We start from the raw sequence: 23,064 nt of genomic DNA, 5'->3' as shown, positions 1-23,064 counted from the left end.
TAGAATGCCTATTATGATTAAAGAGAATTATATTTAAATCTATAACTTCTATTATCTTTATTGAGTCTGATCCTGAAAATATTGCAACAAAGATATTACAGATATTCTCACTGTTCCAAGTAAGGTAAAGGTAAAGGTTCCCCTCGCACATATGTGCTAGTCTTTCTTGACTCTAGGGGGCGGTGCTCATCTCCGTTTCAAAGCCGAAGAGCCAGCGCTGTCCGAAGACGTCTCCGTAGTCATGTGGTCGGCATGACTAAACACCAAAGGCACACGGAACTGTTACCTTCCCACCAAAGATGGTCCCTATTTTTCTACTTGCATTTTTTACGTGCTTTCCAACTGCTAGGTTGGCAGAAGCTGGGACAAGTAATGGGAGCTCACCCTGTTACACAGCACTAGGGATTCGAACCACTGAACTGCCGACCTTTCAATTGACAAGCTCAGCGCCTTAGCCACTGAGCCACCGCATCCCATTTCCAATTAAAGCTGTCTGCAATTGAGATTTTGTCAATAATGATAATATTCAAGTGGTGCTCCAGTTGTTTTGGGCTTCCTCCAGTGGTGAAATCTAAAATTTGTTACTACTGGTTCTGTGGGCGTGGCTTGAGGGGGTAATGTGGGTGTGGCCATTAAAAAAAAAACTTTTAAAACCATTTTTTCTACAACCTCTTCGGCAAAGAGGTTGTAAAAAAATGCTTTCAAAAGGCTCTGACAATCCCAGCTTTTTTCTTTTAAAAGCCTCTGCCGATCAGACAACTCAGCTTGGATTGTCAGAAGTTTTTAAAAGAAAAAAAAGCCTCTGCCGATCAGGCAACTCAGCTGGGATTATCAGAGGCTTTTTTTTTAACTTTTAAAAGCATTTTTTCAGCCGAAGAGGTTGTAGAAAAAATGCTTTTAAAAATTAAAAAAAAGCCTCTGATGATCGTGCGGCTCAGCTGGGCATGGGCGGGGGGGCAGGGATTTTTGCTACCGGTTCTCTGAACCACCTGCCTCCTTCGCTACCGGATCGGGCCATCCAGTCCAAATCGGGAGCATTTCACCCCGGTTTCCTCTCAATATTGGCACTGTACATTATTACATTATTGTTATTATTACAGAATTAGGGGAAAGTTTTTACAGGTAGTCCCCAATTTAGGACCACAATGGAGCCCAACATTTATGTTGTTAAGTGAAACATTTGTCAAGTGAATTTTTCCCCCATGTTACGTTTCTTGCCACCATTGTTAAGTGAATCACTGCAGTTGATAAGTTAGTAACCCGGTTGTTAAGTGAATTTGGCTTCCCCATTGACTTTGCTTGTCAGAAGGTCCCAAAAGGGCATGACCTTGAGACTGTTCATAAGTACGAACCAGTTGCCAAGCGCCTGAATTTTGATTACATGGTCAAAATGGGGATGCTGCAAAGATTGTAACTGTGGAAAACGGTCATGAGTCACTTTTTTCAGTGCCATTGCAACTTTGAACGGTCACTAAATGAACTGTTGTACGTCGAGGACTACCTATATTTGAACACCAACATCTCAAAATCCTTCCCGCAAAAATGATGTCCTTACAGGAAAAACAGTAAACACTGTCATGAGCCAAAGACAAATAACTTCTTTTAGCAAAACAACCCCCAAATAAATTATTGTCTCAAATTACGATCCTGGGAATCTAGGAATAATAATTAAAAACAAGTATTTGGGGCTTGATTTTGCAAAAATAAAATCAGTTGCTGAGAATTTTCATACCGGTAGCGTGATTATAAAGTGGATTTTAAGAACCTTTTCTGTAATAGTGTAATTCTGGGCAGTTTTATTTTGAACAGACAGTATCTTAGCCTCTCTTTCATGACCTTAGTTTGACACAGATGTCAGATAAGGAGGCAGGCCAGATAAACGGCTGCTGGAGCTGAGCAATCTGCCTGGACAGGAATCATTAAAGACGCCTCACATTCTTTCCTTCCCAGTTACAAAAATATTTATTTCAACAAGGATTTGCTGCAAAAACAAGAAGGCCTTGTACCCTTAACTCTGATATTCTCTAAACTGTGTGCAGAGTTCAGGGATTCACTGTTACATAAGGGAATTCACCCGCTCCTAGAAGAACAAAATATTTTGAGAAATATTTAAAAAGGTAGAATATTATATTTCCCCCTATAAGAGAAATGGAAATCTTAAGGGAGACAGAAACTCAGAACTTCAGCTCCCTGCCCCACTAGCAGATATTTGGTGCCCATCAGTGGTGAAATCTAAAATTTGTTACTACCGGTTCTGTGGGCGTGGCTTGGTGGGTGTGGGGGTAATGTGACTGGGTGGGTGTGGCCAATTTTTTTTTTTTTTACTTTTAAAACCATTTTTTCTACAACCTCTTTGGTGAAGAGGTTGTAAAAAAAAGGCTTTCAAAAGGCTCTGACGATCCCAGATGAGTTGCCTGATCAGCAGAGGCTTTTTTTTCTTTTAAAAGCCTCTGCCGATCAGGCAACTCAGCTAGGATCATCAGAGGCTTTTAAAAGCATTTTTTCTGAAGAGGTTGTAGAAAAAATGCTTTTAAAAATTAAAAAAAAAAAGCCTCTGATGATTGCGCGGCTCAGCTGGGCATGGGTTGGGGGCAGGGATTTTTGCTACCAGTTCTCCGAACCACCTGCCTCCATCGCTACCGGATCGGGTGATCCGGTCCGAACCGGGAGCATTTCACCCCTGGTGCCCATTAAGAAAGACTGGGCCAGCCTATCTACAAAACAAAAGACTTTCAGCTCCAGGATGATGGGATTATCCTTCAGGGAAAAGCCATTCAGCCACAATAGGAACAACAAGCACAACAAGCCCCTTCATTGCATCAGCCCAAGTTTCAACCAAGCTTGACTCAGAAAAACTACAAGGTTAGCTATAACCCCCTACAGCAGCCAATAGCTTGCACAGGAACAGGAAGCTCAAGGGCAAGGCCCAAGAAAGGGTGTAAATCAGGGGTGAAATTCAGCTGGTTCCTATCAGATCGTGTGATATGGTAGGGCTGACTGCACAAAGCCCCGCCCACCCACGCGGACGTCATGATGTCCCTGTTTTGCGATGATTTTCAGCCTCTATGCATGCACAGAAGGCTTTGCACATGTGTGAATGACGCGCACACACACATTTGCAAACCAGTGGGGAAGGTAAGTGAATTTCACCACTGGTATAAATAACTCTCACTCTCCATTCCATGTGGTCAGTTGCCCAGGACCTAAACCCCACGTGGTTCTGCTTCACCATTAAACCCTCTTTCCAATCAGCCTCCATGTTTCCAGTGTCTTTCTCCCCGCTTGGAACTGAACCCAGATGGACATTTCTTCCAATATACAGTATTTCCCAAAATAAAAAGATTGCTTGGATTCTAACTATAGTCTTTTGGTCTTTCTGGGTGAGATTTCCACCAAATGACAACGCAGGAAAAGCAAGGAACACTTCTCTGCTCTAAGCAACTGCCTGCTTGCATTATGAGGGATGTTCTCCAGCGTAAGAAAGAGAAACAAAGGAAGAACCAATATGTTCTGCCCCAGCTACGGACCCCAAAGAACGCAGCACACTCAAAGTCTGTACAAACCTTAGTTTACTAAATTAAATCAGTCTTTTTCAAACAAAGGCTGTTAATTAACTTTCTTAACAGCCTACAAGAATCCAAAGAATAAATAATCGTAATCTTACTATGGTTGGCAGAAAGCCCAGAAGCAATTTGCAGGAAGCTAATAAGAGAACTAAGATCCAGACGCGAAGGAGAGTGAACAAAGTTGTTCCCTGCAAATTGCCTCAGTCGTCGTCCTTCCTTAAATAAGCTAAGGGAGTGGCCAATTAGCCCCAAGCCTTACCCTCGAGGAGACCTCCTCCTGAGGAGCCACTCCTGCCTTTTGGCAACTCTGCGCACCCGTGCATCGAGAAGAGGCTCCTCCTCTTCTTCGTCTTCACTTATAGGAGCTTCTGGAGGTTCTGAAGGCCCTGGCTGAATCCCTGCCTCTGGCACCACATCTTCTCCAGCCTGCTCATTGTCTGACTCGAGTGCCAGCCGCACAGGCTGCTGGCGCAGCACCACACCAGCCTCCTCGCTGTCGGAATCAGCTACTAGCTTCACAGGCCACTGACGGGCCACAACACAACACATAAATTAACCTCTCCAATGTGTACACTGCAAAGTAAACCACCATGCCTATTATGTGAGAAGTTATTCTAAACATTTTGGGAAACAAAACTAATCAATGTATACATGGATAAGATACATGTAGCCCTCGACGTAACGGAGACAAACATTTCTGTTGCTAAACGAGACAGTTAAACGAGATTTGCCCCGTTTTACAACCTTGCTTGCAAGAGTTTTTAAGTGGATCACTGCAGTTGTGATGTTACCGTAGTAACATTGATGGTGCATACAATATTACAGTTAATCCTCGATTTAGGACCACAACTGAACCCCAACATTTCCATTGTTAAACTAGACAGTTGTTGGGTGAGTTTTACCCCATTTTATGACCTTTCTTGCCACAGTTGTTAAGTGAGTCGCTGCAGTTGTTAAGTTAGTAATAATATTTGGTAAGTGAATCTGGCTTCCCCATTGACTTTGCTTGTCAGAAGGTCGCGAAAGGGGATTGCATAACCCCGAGATGCCGCAATCGTTATAAATGTGAGTCAATTGCCAAGTATTTGAATTTTGATCACAAAATGACCAGGGGGATGCTGCAATGGTCGTAAGTGTGAAAAACGGTCATAAGCCACTCTTTCCAGAGTCCATAGGGTCTGAACTGAAGACATGGCTGCCTTGAACACTGGATCTTCTTCTCACACTGATCCTGGATCCTTTTGTTAAGGTGGAGGATTCAGGACTGGGATATTTTCTTTCAAAGGTCCTCGATTTACGATTGCTAAACAAATGGTTGTAAGTTGAGGACTACCTGTATTAAGTTATTCTAAAAAAGGATGAAACTTGGGTAGATCGATATGGAACACGAGGGTGCCACTCACTTGTAAAAACGAAGATGGTGGTTACCAACCCCGCAATCTGAATGATGAATAGTATGAGGATAATCCAGGTAATTGAGTTTTTGACCCTGGCGTTGGGCTGGTTGCCTACAAAGGAAAAGATCGTGTGTCATTCATTATAAGATCATCATTCATTATAATTTATTTTTATTGCATTTTTTAAAAGACCTTTCTTCCCAGAAAGGTTAAAAATGGTTTAGTGGATCCTGGACCAGGGGTGGGTTCTAAAAATTTTTACTACCGGTTCTGTGGGCATGGCTTATTTTGTAGGCGTGGCTTGATGGTCATGTGACAATTCTTTAGGATTTAGCAGAGGTACTGGTCTACCAGGCTTTTAACTGCTTGCAGAGCTGTACCAGTCTACTCATTTGCTTTTGGAGGCACTGGTCTACCCATTTATTTTTGCAGGCACTGGTCTACTCATTTATTTTTCCAGGCACTGGTCTACTCATCTGTTTTTGGAAGCACTGGTCTACCACCACACTGCCTTTTAACACTGATCAGCTGTAGGGCGGCCCTTTGAAGCCCCATGGCAAGAGTTTAAACAGCTTTTTTCCTTCTAGCAGATCAGCTGGGACTCAGGAGGCAGCAATAGATTGGGGGTGGGGCCAAATAAAAAGTAAGAATAACGCAGAGTGGGGCAGGAGGTGAGGGGGGGCAGAACCGGTTCGGTGACGTCATATTGTCACTGCTACCGGCTCGGCGGAACCGAGCGGAACCGGGAGGAACCCACCACTGTCCTGGACTATCTTGGCAACTGATAACACCCAGTTTTCCGATAACCCCCTCAAAGCACCCATTATTGCAATTAAACATAAGTGTGATCAGAAAGGCTGCCAGTTTTTTTTTCTTCCTCCCTTTCTCTCCACTGTATTTAACATCCTATAATATGAATTTTAATCGGTGTATGTGTGTTTTTAAATTGAGGGCCAATTTTATATATTCGATTTTGATTGGTTTTAAATTTTTATAAATCTATGTGTTTTTAATATGGCTGTACACCGCCCTGAGTCCTTCAGGAGAAGGGCGGTATAGAAATTTAATAAACTTTCAAACTTTCAAAACTATCCTGTTGAATAAACAGTTCTCAGACATTTCCGTTCTGCTTGATTAATCCAACCTGAGTTGGTTTAATCAATACGTTCTTCAAGATGAGCTTTGGAATTGTATCTCTGCTAATTATTTCAGTAGGTTGTCCTGGAGATCCAAACCACAAACTATAACTTCAAAGAGGCAGATAAGTAAACAGAAGCTTCTGAATCACTGGGGAGCTTGCTGTGCTCCAGATGTGACTAAAGCAAGTCTCTCAGCATGTCTCATCATAGCCTGGCTATCTGTGGCTGCCCAGAGATAATGGTGAGCATCATCTGGAAGGCAAACTGGAACCTGCTGTAAAAGGTGCCCCAGTCACCTCAGCAGGGGTGAAATCCTCTGAAGTCTGCTACCGGTTCTGTGAGTCTGCTACCGAGTGTGTTCTTCGGCTCACACAGCGCTAAAAAAGGAACATTTTGAAGCCTTCCGAGTCTGCAAAGGTAAGTAGAACAGCGAGGGGGGAGAATCCGCTGTGCCACATGATTTATATTAGTTAGAAAGCAGGAAATCCGATGATTCTAGCTAATATAAATCACACGTCACAACTGATTGTCACCCAGATGATCATCGGAAATACCGGTTTGCCCAAACCGGTAGCATCTTTTACTACAGGTTCGCCCGAACCGGTCCGAACCGGTAGCATATCACCCCTGCACCTCAGTGATGTGACATGCCCTGTCATCATTATCATTATCATCATCATCATCATCATCATCATCATCATTATCATCATCATCATCTTTTAACAGCCACACAATCCCTTGAAGGTTGGAGTCTGGGCAACTGAATGGAATTGAGTGTTTACTGGCCAGACGCCCTTCCTGTCACCAATGTGGAGCTTTGTTCAGCAGATATATTCCCACTGTGCCCAGAGAGAACAATATCTGCCTCTACCTAGGATCGAACCCACAGCCTCCTGTTTGTGAGGCGAGAGCTCCACCTCTAGGCCACCGCACCATTCGATGTAACACACCCTGTGCTCATAAAATATTATGTGTCTATGGAGATTTTCAACCATCCAGGTCATGGTTGCCCCAAAGGTGATTTTGCTAAAAGGCAAGTGGACTTTCTTGTTTTTATTTTTTTTGGTTTGAAAACATTTCACTTCCCATCCAAGAAGCCTCTTCAATTCTAATGGGAAATGGAAAGATTTATATTCTTTGCAGTCATCTGGTTGTTAGCTCTCTGAGAGTCATTGAGGCCACTTAGGGGTTTATCTGTATCCACAAAGTCACCTGAATCAGAATGTGTATAAATGGGGCCACGCAAACAAAGGAAGCCTCATCCATGGGATGCAGGCAGCACATGAAATCACACTCCCTCTGTCCACAGAACCGGTCCCTGGTGCCCAAAGGTTTGGGGGCCGCTAGAGTAGAACATTATTTCTCAATCTCAGCAACTTCAAGATAGGTGGACTTCAACTCCCAGAATTCAACTTCAAGATAGGTGGGCTTCAATTCCCCAGCTATGCTGGCTGGGGAATTCTGGGCATTGAAGTCCACACATCTTCAACTTACTGAGGTAGAGCTCCAGCACCTTGGAGAGCTCCAGCTCAGAAAGCTTGTTCCATGGAATTTGTCTCTCAATGGAGTCATTCAACTTTCCATCAGCAATCAATCCTTCTGGGGGCACAGATTGCCTAAGCATGCATTCAGAAGAAAAACTCTTCGTTCAGGACCATCTTTCCTCTTGGCTGACTCCCGGAGCAGCCTAGAACCTCCCAGGATCCAAACAGGGAAATTGTCTCCCTGCAATTCAGAGGAATATCCCATAATGCCAAGTGCCTTTTACCTGCTTCCTTCTTTTCTTCCAAGATGAAGTCCACACACTGCTCAAGAGCTGCATCCTTATTATCTTTGTTGTCATCTTCAATCCCATCAGTTGCTCGTCCTTGGAAAAATAAACCACAATTAGATAGTTACTTTACCTGAGGCAACAGAATGCTTCTTTCCTTTTGACCAGGGGTGTCAAACTCAATTTAATTGAGGGACGCATCAGGGCTGTGGTTGACCTCGGGGGGGGGGCAGCTGGGCGTGGCCAACTGGTGGGTGTCACCAACTGAGTGGGTGTGGCCAGCTTGACACCACTCCCCAAACTGCTGGCATGTTTCGCCTTCGCATTGGATAGACTGGGCCGAAGCCATGCTGGCCCAGTGCTTCCTCTTCGCATTGGGTAGACTGGGCCGAAGTGACACAGGCTGGCCCCTTACATTTTCCAGGATGCCCCCATGGGTGGGATCTGACCAAATCATGGGCCGGAAGTGGCCTGCGGGCCTTGTGTTTGACACCCCTGCTCTTGACTCTTTCAAATTCTATCACAGCGACATAGGTAAGGAGGGAGAGATAAATTGGGAAGTAGGGAAATCCTACTTACAGACAGTTCTCAACTCACAACAGTTCATTTAGTGACGCTTTGAAGTTACAATGGCACTGAGAAAGTGATTTATGACTGTTTTTCACACTTATGACCATTGCAGCATCCCCATGATCAAAATTCGGATGCTTGACAACTGACTCATATTTATGACCGTTGCAGTGTCCTGGGGGGGGGTGCCCTTTGGCAACCTTCTGACAAGCAAAGTCAATGGGGAAGCCAGATTCGCTTAACAACCGTGTTACTAACTTAACAACTGCAGTGATTCACTTAACAACGGTGGCGAGGAAGATCGTAAAAATGGGGCAAAACTCACTTAACAACTGTTTCACTTAGCAATAGAAATGTTGGGCTCAATTGTGGTCATAAATCGAGAACTACCTACATGTGGTCATAAATCGAGGACTGCCTATATGGATTTGGAACTAAGTATCTGGAACTAAGTCCAATTGAACATAAATGTTGAGTAAGTGGACAAAGCAAGCCTGGCAAAGCCACTTTCTTGAAGGAAGTAGACACAGGATTGTAGCAATTGTCCATAACTACTTTGGCGGAATGCCGTCTTTTCCTACTACACAATCCCAGAAAAACAGGCAAAAATTGCAGACGTGTGAAACATGCACCCCACACCTTCCGAACTATTTTCACCTGAACTAATCCAGCCTGAACCAAGTTCAGAGAAGAGCCAAAAGTCTCCTGGCTGGAGAATCCTGGGAGTTGAAGTCCACACATCTTAAAGTTGCCAAGTTCGAGAAGCACTGCTCCACACATGGAGATCACTGACCCACTGGGTACAATAACTATTTTGGTGTGAAGTTCTTATACAATATAGTTGTTAGATGTTGTGGGTTATTATGCCACGATGGTAACACGTAGAGGTTAATTTTGCTTCTAAATCCACATCACCAAGCAAAGCTGTTGCTGGCTCCAAAGTAGATTTTTTGGTCTAATTTTGGCGCAGTGGTTAGAGTGCAGTACTGCAGGCTACTTCTGCTGCCTGCCGGCTGCCTGCAATTTAGCAGTTTGAATCTCACCAGGCTCAAGGTTGATTCTTCCGAGGTGGGTAAAATGAGGACCCAGATTGTTGGGGGCAATATGCTGACTGTAAACTGATTAGAGAGGGCTGTAAAATCACTGTGAAGCTGTATATAAGTCTAAGGGCTATTGCTAATGGGATCTGGTGGAGGAAGGGGAGAAACTCCTAGAGCCTCTTGCTGATTGGCAGCAGACACGGTTCCAGCATTAGACAGAATTTGCATTGCAATGAGAGGGACCTGACTTTGGAAATTTCTCTTGTGGATCCAGATTGTTGACTCTGTAGGCTGACTCTGTAAACTGCTTAGAGAGGGCTGTAAAAGCACTGTGAAGCGGTATATAAGTCCAGGTTGCTATTGCTATTAGCCCCATTACAAAAAAAAAAAAAAAAATTAGGGCCCTTTGAAACCCTGAGAATCAGAATCTTGTGTGTATAAATATCTTTTTTTGAAAGTGAAATCATCCAGCTTCCTGTCTTATTACAAGTTTTGATCCGGGCTTCCTTCTATTTCTTTGGCGGCCCAGTCAAGCAAACAGCCATCATACGCAGGTAGTCCTTGACTTATGACTATTTGGTTAGTGACTGTTCAAAGTTACAATGGCACCAGAAAGAGTGACTGACAAACATTTTTCACCCTTACCTTTTTCTATGAAGCCTGCTGTGTTTATGTTTGAAAATTCTACAATGGAAGCCCCAGTTGGCTGGGATTTTGGAAAACTCTCTTTCCCCCTAGGGAGAAAGGAAATGCATGATATAAAGGATATGCAATTGAAGAAGATCAAAACATTTGCCTTTTCTCATGATAGACTGTAGATAGAATATAATCAGGGGTGGAATTCTACCTGTTCGGACCGGTTCGGGTGAATTGGTAGCTCCGAAAATCAGCTGGGAGAGAACTGATTCACTCTGACAATCAGCTGGGCCCGCCCCCCCCGCCCCTGCGCTTTATTTACCTATATCTTTGCACCTGATTAGCGTGGCAGAGCGGATTGCCATGCCTCAGCCGTTTTAATTCCCTAACATTAATGCGGAAGGTGATTTTTGGTTCAATGGTAGGATCCCACCACTGAATATAATGCAATTCTTTGACTAAACTGTATTCACAAAAGGTAGCAGTAGAAATACAGGTAATCCTTGACTTACAACAGTTCACTTAGCGACCATTGAAACTTACGACAGTACTGAAAAATTTGACTTACGGCCATTTTTCACACTTATGATCTTTGTAGCATCCCCAAGTGTCAAATTGGGATGCTTGGCAAACTGGTTCATACTTATGACCGTTGCTGTGTCCCCAAGGTCATGTGACCCCCTTTTGCGACCTTCCGACAAGCAGAAATCAAACGGGAAGCCGGATTCGCTTAACAACCGTGTTACTAACTTATCGACTGCAGTGATTCACTTAACAATGGTGGCAAGAAAAGTTGTAAAATGGGGCAAAACTCACTTAACAAACGCCTCACTTAGCAACAGAAATGTTGGGCTGAATGGGGGTCGTAGGTCGAGGACTACCTGTACTATTTAAAATAGCCTGTCAGTAACCTGGCAATCAGGCGCTATACTGTAAGTGAATAATCTCCATATTAATACAGAAGCATCAAGAAATTTTTAAAAAGTATCAAAATGGCTTTCTTGATTGAGTTTAGGTAAAGGGAAAGGTTCCCCTCGCACATATGTGCTAGTCGTTCCTGACTCTAGGGGGCGGTGCTCATCTCCATTTCAAAGCTGAAGAGCCAGCGCTATAAGAAGACGTCTCCGTGGTCATGTGGCCGGCATGACTAAATGCCAAAGGCGCACGGAACGCTGTTACCTTCCCACCAAAGATGGTCCCTATTTTTCTACTTGCATTTTTTATGTGCTTTCCAACTGCTAAATTGGCAGAAGCTGGGACAAGTAACGGGAGCTCACCCCGTTACACGGCACTAGGGATTGAGTTTAGGTTCTAGTTATTTCAGACTTCAGGGTCCCAAAGGTGCTTTTTCAGGAGGCAACTGGACTTTCTTGTTTTTCTTTTGAAGTCGTTTCGCTTCTCATCCAAGAAGCTTCTTCAGATCAGACTAGTGGAGAATGGAAGGATTTATATTCCTTGCAGACAGTTGGATATTTGCATCCTTTTAGAGGGTCGTTGAAGCACTTGGAGGTTTATCTGTGTCCTCAGGGTCACCTGAATAGTGCTCCTGGTTCCAGGATGCAAATTTCCAGCTGTCTGTAAGGTATATAAATTCTTCCATTCCCCACTATCCTTTCAGAATTGAAGAAGCTTCTTGGATGAGAAGTGAAACGTCTTCAAAAGGAAAAAAACAAGAAAGTCCAATTGCCTCCTGAAAAAGCACCTTTGGGACAACCATGACCTGGATGACTGAGAATCTCTACAGACTTTCAGACTTCAGATTCATACTGTTTCCTTGGTAACAACACAGAACTGTATTTGTTACCACCCTTCATCCTAAGAAGGTTTTTTTTCCCATCAACTTCCTAAATTAACTCAGATTTCTCATCCGGTACTAAGCAGGTGTGACTCTATCTGGCTTCCCAGGTCAGAAGCAGTTGGCCAAGAAATGTCACAGGCTGGGAACTCTTAGCTCTACAGATGCAAAGTGACACCATAAAAGAGGCAGGCTGGTTTTGCTGGACCTGGCACAGGGGTGAAATGATCCCGGTTTGGACCAGATCATCCAATCCGGTAGCGATGGCGGCGGGTGGTTTGAGAACTGGTAGCAAAAATCCCTGCGCCCCCCCCCACATGTTCAGCTGAGTTGCACGATCATCAGAGGCTTTTTTTTTTACTTTTAAAAGCATTTTTTCTACTACCTCTTCTGACGAAAAAATGCTTTTAAAAGTAAAAAAAAGCCTCTGATGATCGCGCAGCTCAGCTGGGATCGTCAGAGGCTTTTCAAAGCATTTTTTTCTGCAAGCTCTTGGCTGAAGAGGTGGTAAAAAAAATGCTTTGAAAAGTCTCTGACGATCCCAGCTGAGTTGCCTGATCCCCAGAGGCTTTTCAAAGCATTAGAAAAAATGCTTTGAAAAGTTAAAAAAAAAAGTTGGCCCCGCCCACCCAGTCACATTACCCCCCCCACCAAGCCACACCCACAGAACCGGTAGTAACACATTTTACATTTCACCCCTGACCTGGCGTGAGCTAAGATCTTCTATGAGCTGCCATTGGATGGAACCAACGAGATACATCCATTTGCTGCAGGTCAAGATTTGAAAGTCTCAAAGGGTGGAACAAACTGCGAAATGGGTGACATACAAGCCAAAAAAACAAACTAACATCCCAGCCAGCATATTGGCGCATCAGCAGGAAAACACTTACCCATTTAAGACATTTCCAGTAGCCTAGACAAAAAAGAAGGAGGCATAGTATTACGGGATGCCTTGAATTTTTCCTTTGCAAAAGGTCCAATAGAAAACAATTGTCGCCATATTAATAGATATGTCAGCCAGTTTGGTCTAGTGGCCGCTAAGGTATCAGGGCCAATCCTGCTTTAAGTATGAAAAACCAGCTGGGTAACTTTTGGCCACTCAGTCTCTCTCTCAGCCCAACCCCCTTCACAGAGGTGTTGTTGTGGGGAAAATAGAAGGAATGTTAAGTATGTTCGCCCACCTTGAGTTAGTTATATAATTAATAAAAGTGGGATAGAAATATATATATAAGGAAAACCTGGCTAGAAGAAAAACACACACACACACACACACACACACACACACACACACACACACACACACACACACATATATATATATATATATATATATATATATATATATATATATATATATATATATATAATACTTTTCTTGTCAGGGTTATATATATATTGTCCTAAAGATGCAAGTTCCAGGTATAGTTATAGAAGAGGCGGTAGACATCACGATCTCCGGAACGTTTAAAATTTTAAATTTTTTTATTTTAAAACTTGTGCTAAGCTTTCGTTGGCCCCTACCGACTTCGTCAGAGTATAAAATCCCCATTGAGGAGCTGCTTGCTTTTATGTAATGCTGATCAATGGGTATTTTATACTCTGACGAAGTCGGTAGGGGCCGACGAAAGCTTAGCACAAGTTTTAAAATAAAAATTTTTAAACTTTTAAACGTTCCGGAGATCGTGATGTCTATCGCCTCTTCTATATATGTATATATATATATATATATAATTTAGCTCTGTTTTTGAATCCTGGACTTTGGATACCGCACGATATGATACTGTACTGTATTACCCGTGTTTCCCCGAAAATAAGACCCTGTCTTATATTTTTTTGAACCCTGAAATAAGCGCTTGGCCTTATTTTCGGGGAGGTCTTATTATTTTGGGGCACATGGAGGAAACCAGAGGAAATGGCGGGGACCGGCTGCGCATGTGTTTAAATATTTTTGGGGAGGGCTTATTTTCAGGGGGGGGGCTTATCTTAGCGCATGTGCTCAAAAGCCCAGTTGGGCTTATTATCAGGGGATGTCTTATTTTCGGGGAAACAGGGTATATATTATGTCAATGTTAAGTTAATTTTATGCATTGCATTGCATCCATATTTTTGGGGGAGAACAACTTTGGTGCAAAGACCAAAAAAATTTAAGCTCCCTCATCCCCCATGCTAATTTTAAGTCAAACATTTCTGGAAGATACGTCATCTGATCTTTTGACAATTTAATATCCATGTTTCATATTTTTCAGTCCCAGATGAGGGTTATATATAACAGTGGGGGAGAAAAATAAATCACAATTACCACAATGGGTGTGTATTGTACTTTTGCTGCAGCAAATATTTTTAATCAGAGTCAGTTTGTTATGACACATAATAAACAAAGCAAGTGAAAGTGAACTGACTCATGGCTAGACTACTCTAATTAATGCCACGGGGACCTGCCCTTGGAGATTGTTTGGAGGCTGGTATGGATGATGGTTTTCTATTAATCGGCAGAAGGTTTCAAGAGGGAAGATTTTATCCCAGGGGTATTTAGGGGATGGCTCTCTATTGTCTTAATACATTGTTTTGGAGGATTACGCTGGTTTACCTGATTTTCTGGTTGATTCCTGGAAATGACAGTGTGCCCTGCATGATCCCAGGATTTTCTGCAGAGTGAACAAAGGGGAATTTGATCCTCCAAACAGAAAAGACTTAAGTCTTCTTTATGTATCATGCACACATTTTGAGTTGCACACCAATTTGTTTCATCTACAGTTGCTGGTCGGATGGCTTCTTTCATTTTCCCCAGAAGTTCTGTAGACCCCCGTTTGTTTATCAATGAATCTTCTTTTACAACTTGAAAAAAAATCGCTTTATCTTTTACTTCATCCACCAACGATTAACTGGGGCATGTTTGAGAAGATGGAGTGGTTGGATGTTGACAGTCGGTCAAAGCGATCAAAATGAACTGTTTCCCCTGTAGAACAGCTTGAAGATGTGATCCTATTTCCTGGTTCCCTAAGGAAGAAAACATCAGAAATGTGGACTCCTCCAAGAGAAGTTATAATGCATTCATATCTTGTAAAATTGGAATGCTTGTGGCTTAGGCCTCTTTTTGTGTTCTTTCTAAGGCGGTGTGGGTAACTATGGCAACTTTATGACCTGTGGACTTCCACTCCCAGAATTCCTGAGCCAGCATGGCTGCCCAAGAATTCTGGGAGTTGAAGTCCACACAGGTTTGCCATAGTTGCTCATTCCTGTTCGAATGTCAGCTTATAGATCTAACCAATACATCATTTTTTTTTTCTCAGAAGCCATGTGGAGTGATTTCTGCTGGTTAGAGTAACAATCAGTGGTGGGTTGCTACTGGTTCACACCAGATCGGGCGAACCGGTATCAGCAACGGTGGGAGGCTCCACCCGCCTGCCCGGACGCTTCTGTGCATTAGTCAGCTGACTAATCTGCAAACATTAACTCCATCAACTAATCAAGATGTAACAACACAGGCAACCAACCCATTCACAGCAACAAAGCCAGCACCCCACACCTCCCCATCAGTATTTATAGAGAGACGGCAGCTCCGATTACGCTTTCCTCGCACAAGCACGAAGCCGAAGACACCAGCCTGAAGATGACGAGTGGGACCTCGTCGAAACATCGCCAAGATACTCTCAATCTTACACGGGAAAAGACCCGAATACACCAAAACTTGCATATATATATATATATATATATATGTGTGTGTGTGTGTGTGTGTGTATTCTTTTGAGAGCGGGCATCACTATTGGATTTTTTAATGTGTGTCAATGTTCACAGAAAAAAGTGACAATAAAGGTCATCTTATCTCATTTCTTCTCAGAACTTTTATCATAATAGAAGTTGTTCTTATTTCCTACTTGATTCAGTATGTATATGGAAAAGTTAGCACCTACTGTATATTTAGGAAAAATCCTAAGACAACAGGAATATGTAATTCTTCTTTATTAAAACCGGGACAACAAGAACAACAAGCGCTCCATGAAAGTAAAACAGGGAGATAATATTTAAAATTGTGATAAGCAAGTTCACACACCACATGCCAGTTTCTACATTCTAAGTCTTACATCACACACTCTGCTAGAAAGAAGTTCCCTGAGGATGGGCTCCAGCATGAGTCCGAAGGCTCAGAAGACAAAACCTCTGGTCCCAGTGACAGATATAAATTGGAACCTACAACATTATCCTGGGATACGTATATTCGCCTTCATTCCTTACATCTATGTGTAAGTCTTAACCCTTAAAATACAATACAATCCACACCAAAAATCTACCTCGACTTACCCGCATAGTCAACGATCTGAGATGAACATTATAGTTTCAGTGCTAGTCTTGTGCATATGTGTATATGTATGTATTTTCTACTTTACTTGTGGTTACGTAGCTTTCTGCTAGATGCTAACAAGGTCTGCAGAGAAAGATAAACCATGAAAAATCTACAAGGGTTTTAACTACGAGACTGCCCCAAAACCAGAGCTTCTGGCTCAACTGTTAACAAGGATCACTCCCTGCTTATCTTTCAAAAACCATATGCCTAAATTACACTTATACTCTTAGCTATTAGTTATCGGCAAGATCTGTAGGGGGTGCTGACAATATATAAGTATGTTTGTTTCATCTAATTGCCTTAGCAGTCTGTTTTACCTAGAATGCTAGCATTTAACACTAGCTGATATAATTGTCTTCTGCCAGAATATCCTAACAACTTAACTCCTCGCTTCTCAAGAGTTCAGAAAGCAGCTGTTCCTGGATAAATAAATAAAGATAGTTTATGTTCCCCCTCCCAAACTACCTTTAACAAAGGAAAACAAAAATGGCACCAGCATCAGATCCCTTTGAGCCAGTGGTGAAATCCAATTTTTTTTACTACCGGTTCTGTGGGCGTGGCTTGGTGGGCGTTGCAGGGGAAGGATACTGCAAAATCTCCATTCCCACCCCACTCCAGGGGAAGGATACTGCAAAATCTCCATTCCCACCCCACTCTGGGGCCAGCCAGAGGTGGTATTTGCCAGTTCTCCGAACCACTCAAAATTTCCGCTACCGGTTCTCCAGAACCTGTCAGAACCTGCTGGATTTCACCCCTGCTTTGAGCTCTTCCAGCCCTTTTCATGCCTCTCAGAAAAAGAAATTTGGGGTTCCTCAAGCCACCTTTTCAGCTCCTGCACATCTCTAAGAGTTTCAAGGAGGAGTTTCCTTGAAGGAATCTTTATTTGTGACATCAGTGTTGCCTGAGTGAAGGAGAAAGGCCATTGCAGAGAGTTGGACTAGTTGGTTCTTGTGATCATCTCTAACCTCATAATTCTCAGTTCTATCATTCTATTAACCAAAGTTCACAGATTTGATTTTTTTTTGCAAACAATGCTCTGAGATGGCATTTGCCAACCTTGGCAATTTCCAAATAGGTGGACTTCAACTCCCAGAATTCTCCACAATGGCCATCCTAGCTATGGAATTCTGGGAGTTGAACTCAACCCACCTAGACATTGCCAAGGTTGGGAGATCTCAACTTACAAACCATTCAAATTAGTGACAGTTCCAAATTACGATGGCACTGAAAAAAGTGATTTACAACCGTTTTTCACATTTACGACCGTTGCAACATCCCCATGGTCATATGCTCAAAATCTGGACACTTAGCAACTAGCATGTATGTATGATGGTTGCAGTGTCTCATGGGTCATATGATCCCCTTTTGTGATCTTCTGACAAGCAAAGTCAATGGGGAAGCCAGATTCACTTAACAACCTGGTTACTAATGGAACAACTGCTGTGATTCATTTATCAATTGTGGCAAGCAAGGTCGTAAAATAGGACAAAATATCACTGAACAATTGTAATGCACTGAATGCACCAAACAACTGGCCTCCAGAAGTTGTGAATGCTCCAACACTGGAAGTTTTTAAGAAGAGATTGGACAACCATTTGTCAGAAATGGTATAGAGTTTCCTGCCTACGTAGAGGGTTGGACTAGAAGACCTCCAAGGTCCTTTCCAACTCTGTTATTCTATTCTATTTATCACCTCTCTCTCTCTCTCTCTCTCATCTCTCATCTTATCTCTTTCATCCTATCTCTATCTCCTTCCCTCATCTATCATTATCTATTTATCTATCTATCTATCTATCTATCTATCTATCTATCTATCTATCTATCTAGCTAGCTATCTAGCTATCTAGCTATCTAGCTATCTATCATCTATCATGTCTTGCTTAACAACAGAAATTTTGGGCTCAATTGTGGTTGTAAGTCAAGGAATAATTGCCCTAAGACTCCCCTTTATCAGCTTATCTTGGGTCTTTTCTCCCTGTCTCAAGCTTCTGATTTCCATGCTACGGCTTGAGTTGCCTTGTGCTCAGTCATAACAACGCTGGAAATGTGCGTCACCCACAGGATGAGGCAGTCTTTTGTTTCCTTTCAAGAGCTGTATTGTATTGCACGATTTGTTTAATCATGATTTGTTAAACATAAATTCATACTGATTGAAGCCATGGCTTACAGACCACAATATCTGTTTTTCTAGCATACCGTACATGATAAAGAAGCAAATCAAAATTTGATTTTAAACTCTCTATAATCCCACCTGCTAAACTGTAGGTGTGCTTGGCTTCTCTCAAGTGCTGTGAATTTAGCTGGATTCAAAGCAGTGGTGGGTTGCTACTGGTTCGTGTGAACCGGTAGTAGCGGTGGTGGAAGGCTCCGCCCGGATGTCATCAAACATGATCTGTGCATGCATAGAAGTGGTGCACGTGTGAGCGAAGCGAGTGCACGCGTGCGAGCGAGCGAACTGGTAGCAAAGGTAAGTGAAACCCACCCCTGACCTAAATGATCCTAAATAATCCTACAACTAAGATACCAGAGTGAAAAACAACCAAGCAGATGCAATTCACTCTATACTGGAAAGAGAGAGACTAAAACAGAAAAGTTATATAATATCACGAAGGCAAAAATGTTGAGTATGACATCATTTTTTTGCTTAGGCACATAGCCTATTAGAAAACCCATATCTATATAATAAAGTAATAAAGGGATGTTTGTAAAACTGAATTTATGATCATGATTTTGGGGCTCTGCAGTTCATTAACTGGAATCTAATGTATATTACATAACCAATTAGCTCATTTTATAGAACAAACATTTTATAGATCTACCCCCCTCCCCCCCCAAAATGACTCAAATGCAATTTTAAAAAAAGAATCATTTCTTGGCTCTGCCCACTTCTGTTGGAGCAATATTCCAAAATATTCCTTTTTGCAATGTATCAAATTTATACAGACCTCTCAAATGTTCCAAATATTTCAAAGTACCTGTTATTGTGGCAACATCACTCCAACGTAGAATTGGGTAGACAACAGAATTGTGTCCTTTTTGTAAAAGAGATGTATCTACAGGAGTTGGATTACTTAAAACCCCTGATGACAGAGAAGGTACTTGCACTAAGGGATTTCTGGTTTCTTATTTTATCTCTTAGCCCTGACACAATCTCATCACCCCTAAACCCCTCTCTAATTATAAATTTTTGACAAAAATCAAAAGTCATATCTCAAGAACCTCCCAGCCAAAGCAAAGACATTCCTGACTTTAATCTCACTTTAGATCTCCTATTTGCCTGTTTTTGCTCTGCTCACCTCAGGCCTTCCTGTTCTTCAAACCGAGGCCGTGTAGTCCGTTCTGATGCTCCCAAAGAAATTAAGCGACTAAATGAAATCGGAGCCGTTCAACTATTCTGGGGAGGGAGCCGAGAGCAAGAAGGCTCATGACAGTTAATAAAATCTAAATGGGTCCAGCTTCGTTTGGTCAAGATAGGAAGACATTAAATAACTAGAGAGATGTCAACACGAAGAGGGCAAAGGGCTATTTGGAGTGACAGGAACAAGTGACATCAAAACCACCCAGGGAACAAGCTCAAGTCCCAGGTTTTGAAGGCCTCATAAATTAACTTCTGTGGTTCTAAAATTATAAACTCTGTTATCAGTGTTAAGCAACATGAAGTTCCTCAGAGTAAGAATAATAGAATAGAATAGAATTCTTTATTGGCCAAGTGTGATAGGACACACAAGGAATTTGTCGTGGTCCATACGCTCTCAGTGTACATAAAGGAAGATACGTTCATCAAGAATCATAAGGTACAACACTTAATGATAGTCATAGGGAACAAATAAGCAATCAAATCATATTAGGAAACAGTCAATATAAATCGTAAGGATACAAGCAACAAGGTTACAGTCATAGAGTCATAAGTGGGAGGAGATGGGTGATAGGAACGATGAGAAGATTAATAGTAATGCAGACTTAGTAACTAGTTTGACAGTGTTGAGGGAATTATTTGTTTAGCAGAGTGATGGCGTTCGGGAAAAAACTGTTCTTGTGTCTAGTTGTCTTGGTGTGCAGTGCTCTATAGTGTCGTTTTGAGGGTAGGAGTTGAAACAGTTTATGTCCAGATTGCGAGGGGTCTGTAACAGGGGTGAAATGTTCCCGGTTCAGACCAGTTCAATCGAACTTGTAGCGATGGCGGCCAGTGGTTTGGAGAACTGGTAGTGATGGCGGCGCGTGGCTCCGCCCACCTGCCCGGTTGTCATTATTTCCTGGTTTTAACCAGGAAGTAACCTGTTTTTTACCCTCTGCACGTGCACAGAAGGGTTTGCATATGCGCAGAGGGTCCATAGAGGTGCAGATGACAGACTCAATCATCCCTCCAAATAGGGATACATCACAGGGTTCTGATAATCAATACTATGTTCCTCAGGCTTACATTAAACTAGGGTCTAGTCTTTATAATTTCATTCTGGGCAACAGACGACTCCAAACCCTGACAGAGAATTGGCAGGTGAAGTTTTATCGAAATAGTCTGAAATCTTCAGGTTTACTGATATTCCTTCTTTATACAGAATTCTCCAAGGTCATCAGTTGGGAAGTGAAATCCAGTTTGTATTCTTGGTACTTTCTGTTGGAGAATGGTACAAATTGTGGGTTGTCTATTTTTAATGTTTGCTTCGTTGCACAGTCAGACAGATGTTCAGACTGGATTGGGACTATCATACTTCTATGATATTTATTAACATGGATGTTCACATTTTACAGAATGCAGAATAACAGAGTTGGAAGGGACCTTGGAGGTCTTCTAGTCCAACCCCCTGCTTAGGCAGGAAACCCTACACCACGTCAGACAAATGGTTATTCAATCTCTTCTTAAAAATGTCCAGTGTTGGAGCATTCACAACTTCTAGAGGCAAGTTGTTTTGTATCTGTAGATTTTTTTTTTACATTGCTGTTTTATCCCACTGTTGTACCCCCCCACCCCCACCCTGAGTTGCTAGTGGTGTGATGGGCAGCTACATAAATTTGATAAAGGTTATCAAAGGTTAATTTGATTTAACAATTAGTGAACTTCTAGAGACACAGTTTGGTACAGCGGCTAAGGTATCAGGCTAGAAATTGGGAGACTTGTGTTCTGGTCCTGCTGGGTGAGCTTGGGCCAGTCACTTTCTCTCAGCCTTTGGAAGGAGACAATGACGACCCACTTCAGGAAAAACCTTGCCAAGAAAATTGTAGGAATTTGTCCAGGCAGCTTCTGAGATATGATTGGACAGAAGGAAAAAGAAATGAGCACTTAATTCACCATATTAGCATGGTTGGTAACTTTATATAGTCTTTCACATACTAAATTTTTATGCTCTCCTACAGCCATCTAATGTTTTTACCCCTTCTTTCCGAGTCTTGCTTTTTATATATACTTTTTGTTTTTAATTCATCTTTTTTTAGATATTTATTTTGATTCTTTCTTCTTCTTTCTTTCTTTCTTTCTTTCTTTCTTTCTTTCTTTCTTTCTTTCTTTCTTTCTTTCTTTCTTTCTTAGATTTATATACCGCCCTACTCATGAAGAACTCAGGGCGGTGAACAGGCACAAAATAAAATACATAGATACAAAAGTTAAAAGACATAATTAAAACCAGATTAAATAATTTAGCCCGAGACAATTAAAAATCCCAATAATTTAAAACAGATTAAAATTTCGATTTAAAAGAATTTTAAAACAGGGGAGAAAATTAGGCCAGGCTGGCTTGCTGGAATAGAAGAGTCTTAAGAGCACGGCGGAAAGTGCGCAGATCCACGATCCTCCGTATCTCTGGGGGGAGCTCGTTCCAGATAGTGGGTGCCCCCACAGAGAAGGCCCTCCCCCTGGGGGCTGCCAGTTGACATTGTTTAGCTTCTTGATGTATCTTTTATGCATTTTAATGGCTATACCCAACTTTCCCTCTGATTGTGATAAAGAGTGGGTCCTTTTCAGATTCACTTTCACCCTACATATAATTTGTTGTTCTGTTAATTGAGGACATCTGATCAGAAGGGGAGGGACGAGGATTACAAATACCCCAGGCATCAAAAGCAAGGAGAGACTCAAAAACTGTTGTAAAAAGAAAGAAATCAAATCCAACACTTGAGGCAATTTATATATTTTTTTCTGCTCTTTGGGGTATTTCAAAACATTCCAAACTAAACGTCTGTAGAGATTCTCAGTCATCCAGGTCATGGTTGTCCCAAAGGTCAGGGGTGAAATCTACTTACCTTCCTTACTGGTTCAGAAGTGCACGCGCTGCGCGCACGCGCTCACTTTGCTCACATGCGTGCATCACCTGTGCATGTGCAAAACCTTCTGCACATGCGCAGAAGGTAAAAAACACATTATTTCCTGGTTAAAACCAGGAAGTAACAACACCCAGGTGGGTGGGCAGAGCTTCGCTCCACCATCACTACCGGATCGCCGAACCAACCACGACGATCGCTACCGGATCGCCCGATCCGGTCTGAACCAGGAGCATTTCACCCCTGCCAAAAGTGCTTTTTCAGGAGGCAACTGGACTTCTTTGTTTTTTTTCTTTTGAAGACGTTTCGATTCTCATCCAAGAAGCTTCTTCAGCTCTGAAGAGTTGAAGAAGCTTCTTGGATGAGAATCGAGACGTCTTCAAAAGAAAAAAAAACGCCTCCTGAAAAAGCACCTTTGGGATTCCACACTAAATTAACCAGAAGAAGTCCATTTCACAACTAGTCACAGAATGTTAGCCTTGCAAGGAAGCCAGATTAAAAAAAAACCCACAGCCAATGAGCTAATTCTATTTATTGCAAGGTTACATTAATAAAT

The 23,064-nt window shown here is 42.3% G+C and overlaps 1 protein-coding gene across 3 annotated transcripts in view; it reads right to left on the bottom strand.

Moving 5' to 3' along the window:
- Positions 1 to 19,640, bottom strand: part of LOC139309377 (uncharacterized) — a 30,413-nt gene extending 10,773 nt beyond the window's left edge. Inside the window, exons 1-6 of one of the 3 annotated variants that reach the window (XM_070933439.1) lie at positions 19,553 to 19,640; positions 14,502 to 14,911; positions 12,805 to 12,827; positions 10,129 to 10,217; positions 7,871 to 7,969; positions 4,970 to 5,074 (exon numbers count right to left, since the gene is read on the bottom strand). In XM_070933439.1, coding sequence (XP_070789540.1) covers positions 4,970 to 5,074; positions 7,871 to 7,969; positions 10,129 to 10,217; positions 12,805 to 12,827; positions 14,502 to 14,693 — 508 coding nt within the window. In that variant the 5' untranslated portion in view covers positions 14,694 to 14,911; positions 19,553 to 19,640. Of the gene's footprint in view, positions 1 to 4,969; positions 5,075 to 7,870; positions 7,970 to 10,128; positions 10,218 to 12,804; positions 12,828 to 14,501; positions 14,912 to 16,213; positions 16,297 to 18,507; positions 18,649 to 19,552 lie in introns of those variants that run through there. The other 2 variants (XM_070933441.1, XM_070933440.1) reach the window with 2 other exon arrangements.
- Positions 19,641 to 23,064: the final 3,424 nt, after the last annotated feature.

This window comes from Pituophis catenifer, unplaced genomic scaffold (assembly GCF_029215685.1).
Source record: "Pituophis catenifer annectens isolate HBS135680 unplaced genomic scaffold, rPitCat1.0.hap2 SCAF_2, whole genome shotgun sequence".
Lineage (NCBI taxonomy): Eukaryota > Metazoa > Chordata > Lepidosauria > Squamata > Colubridae > Pituophis > Pituophis catenifer.
This window is presented reverse-complemented; position numbering and strand designations above follow the sequence as displayed.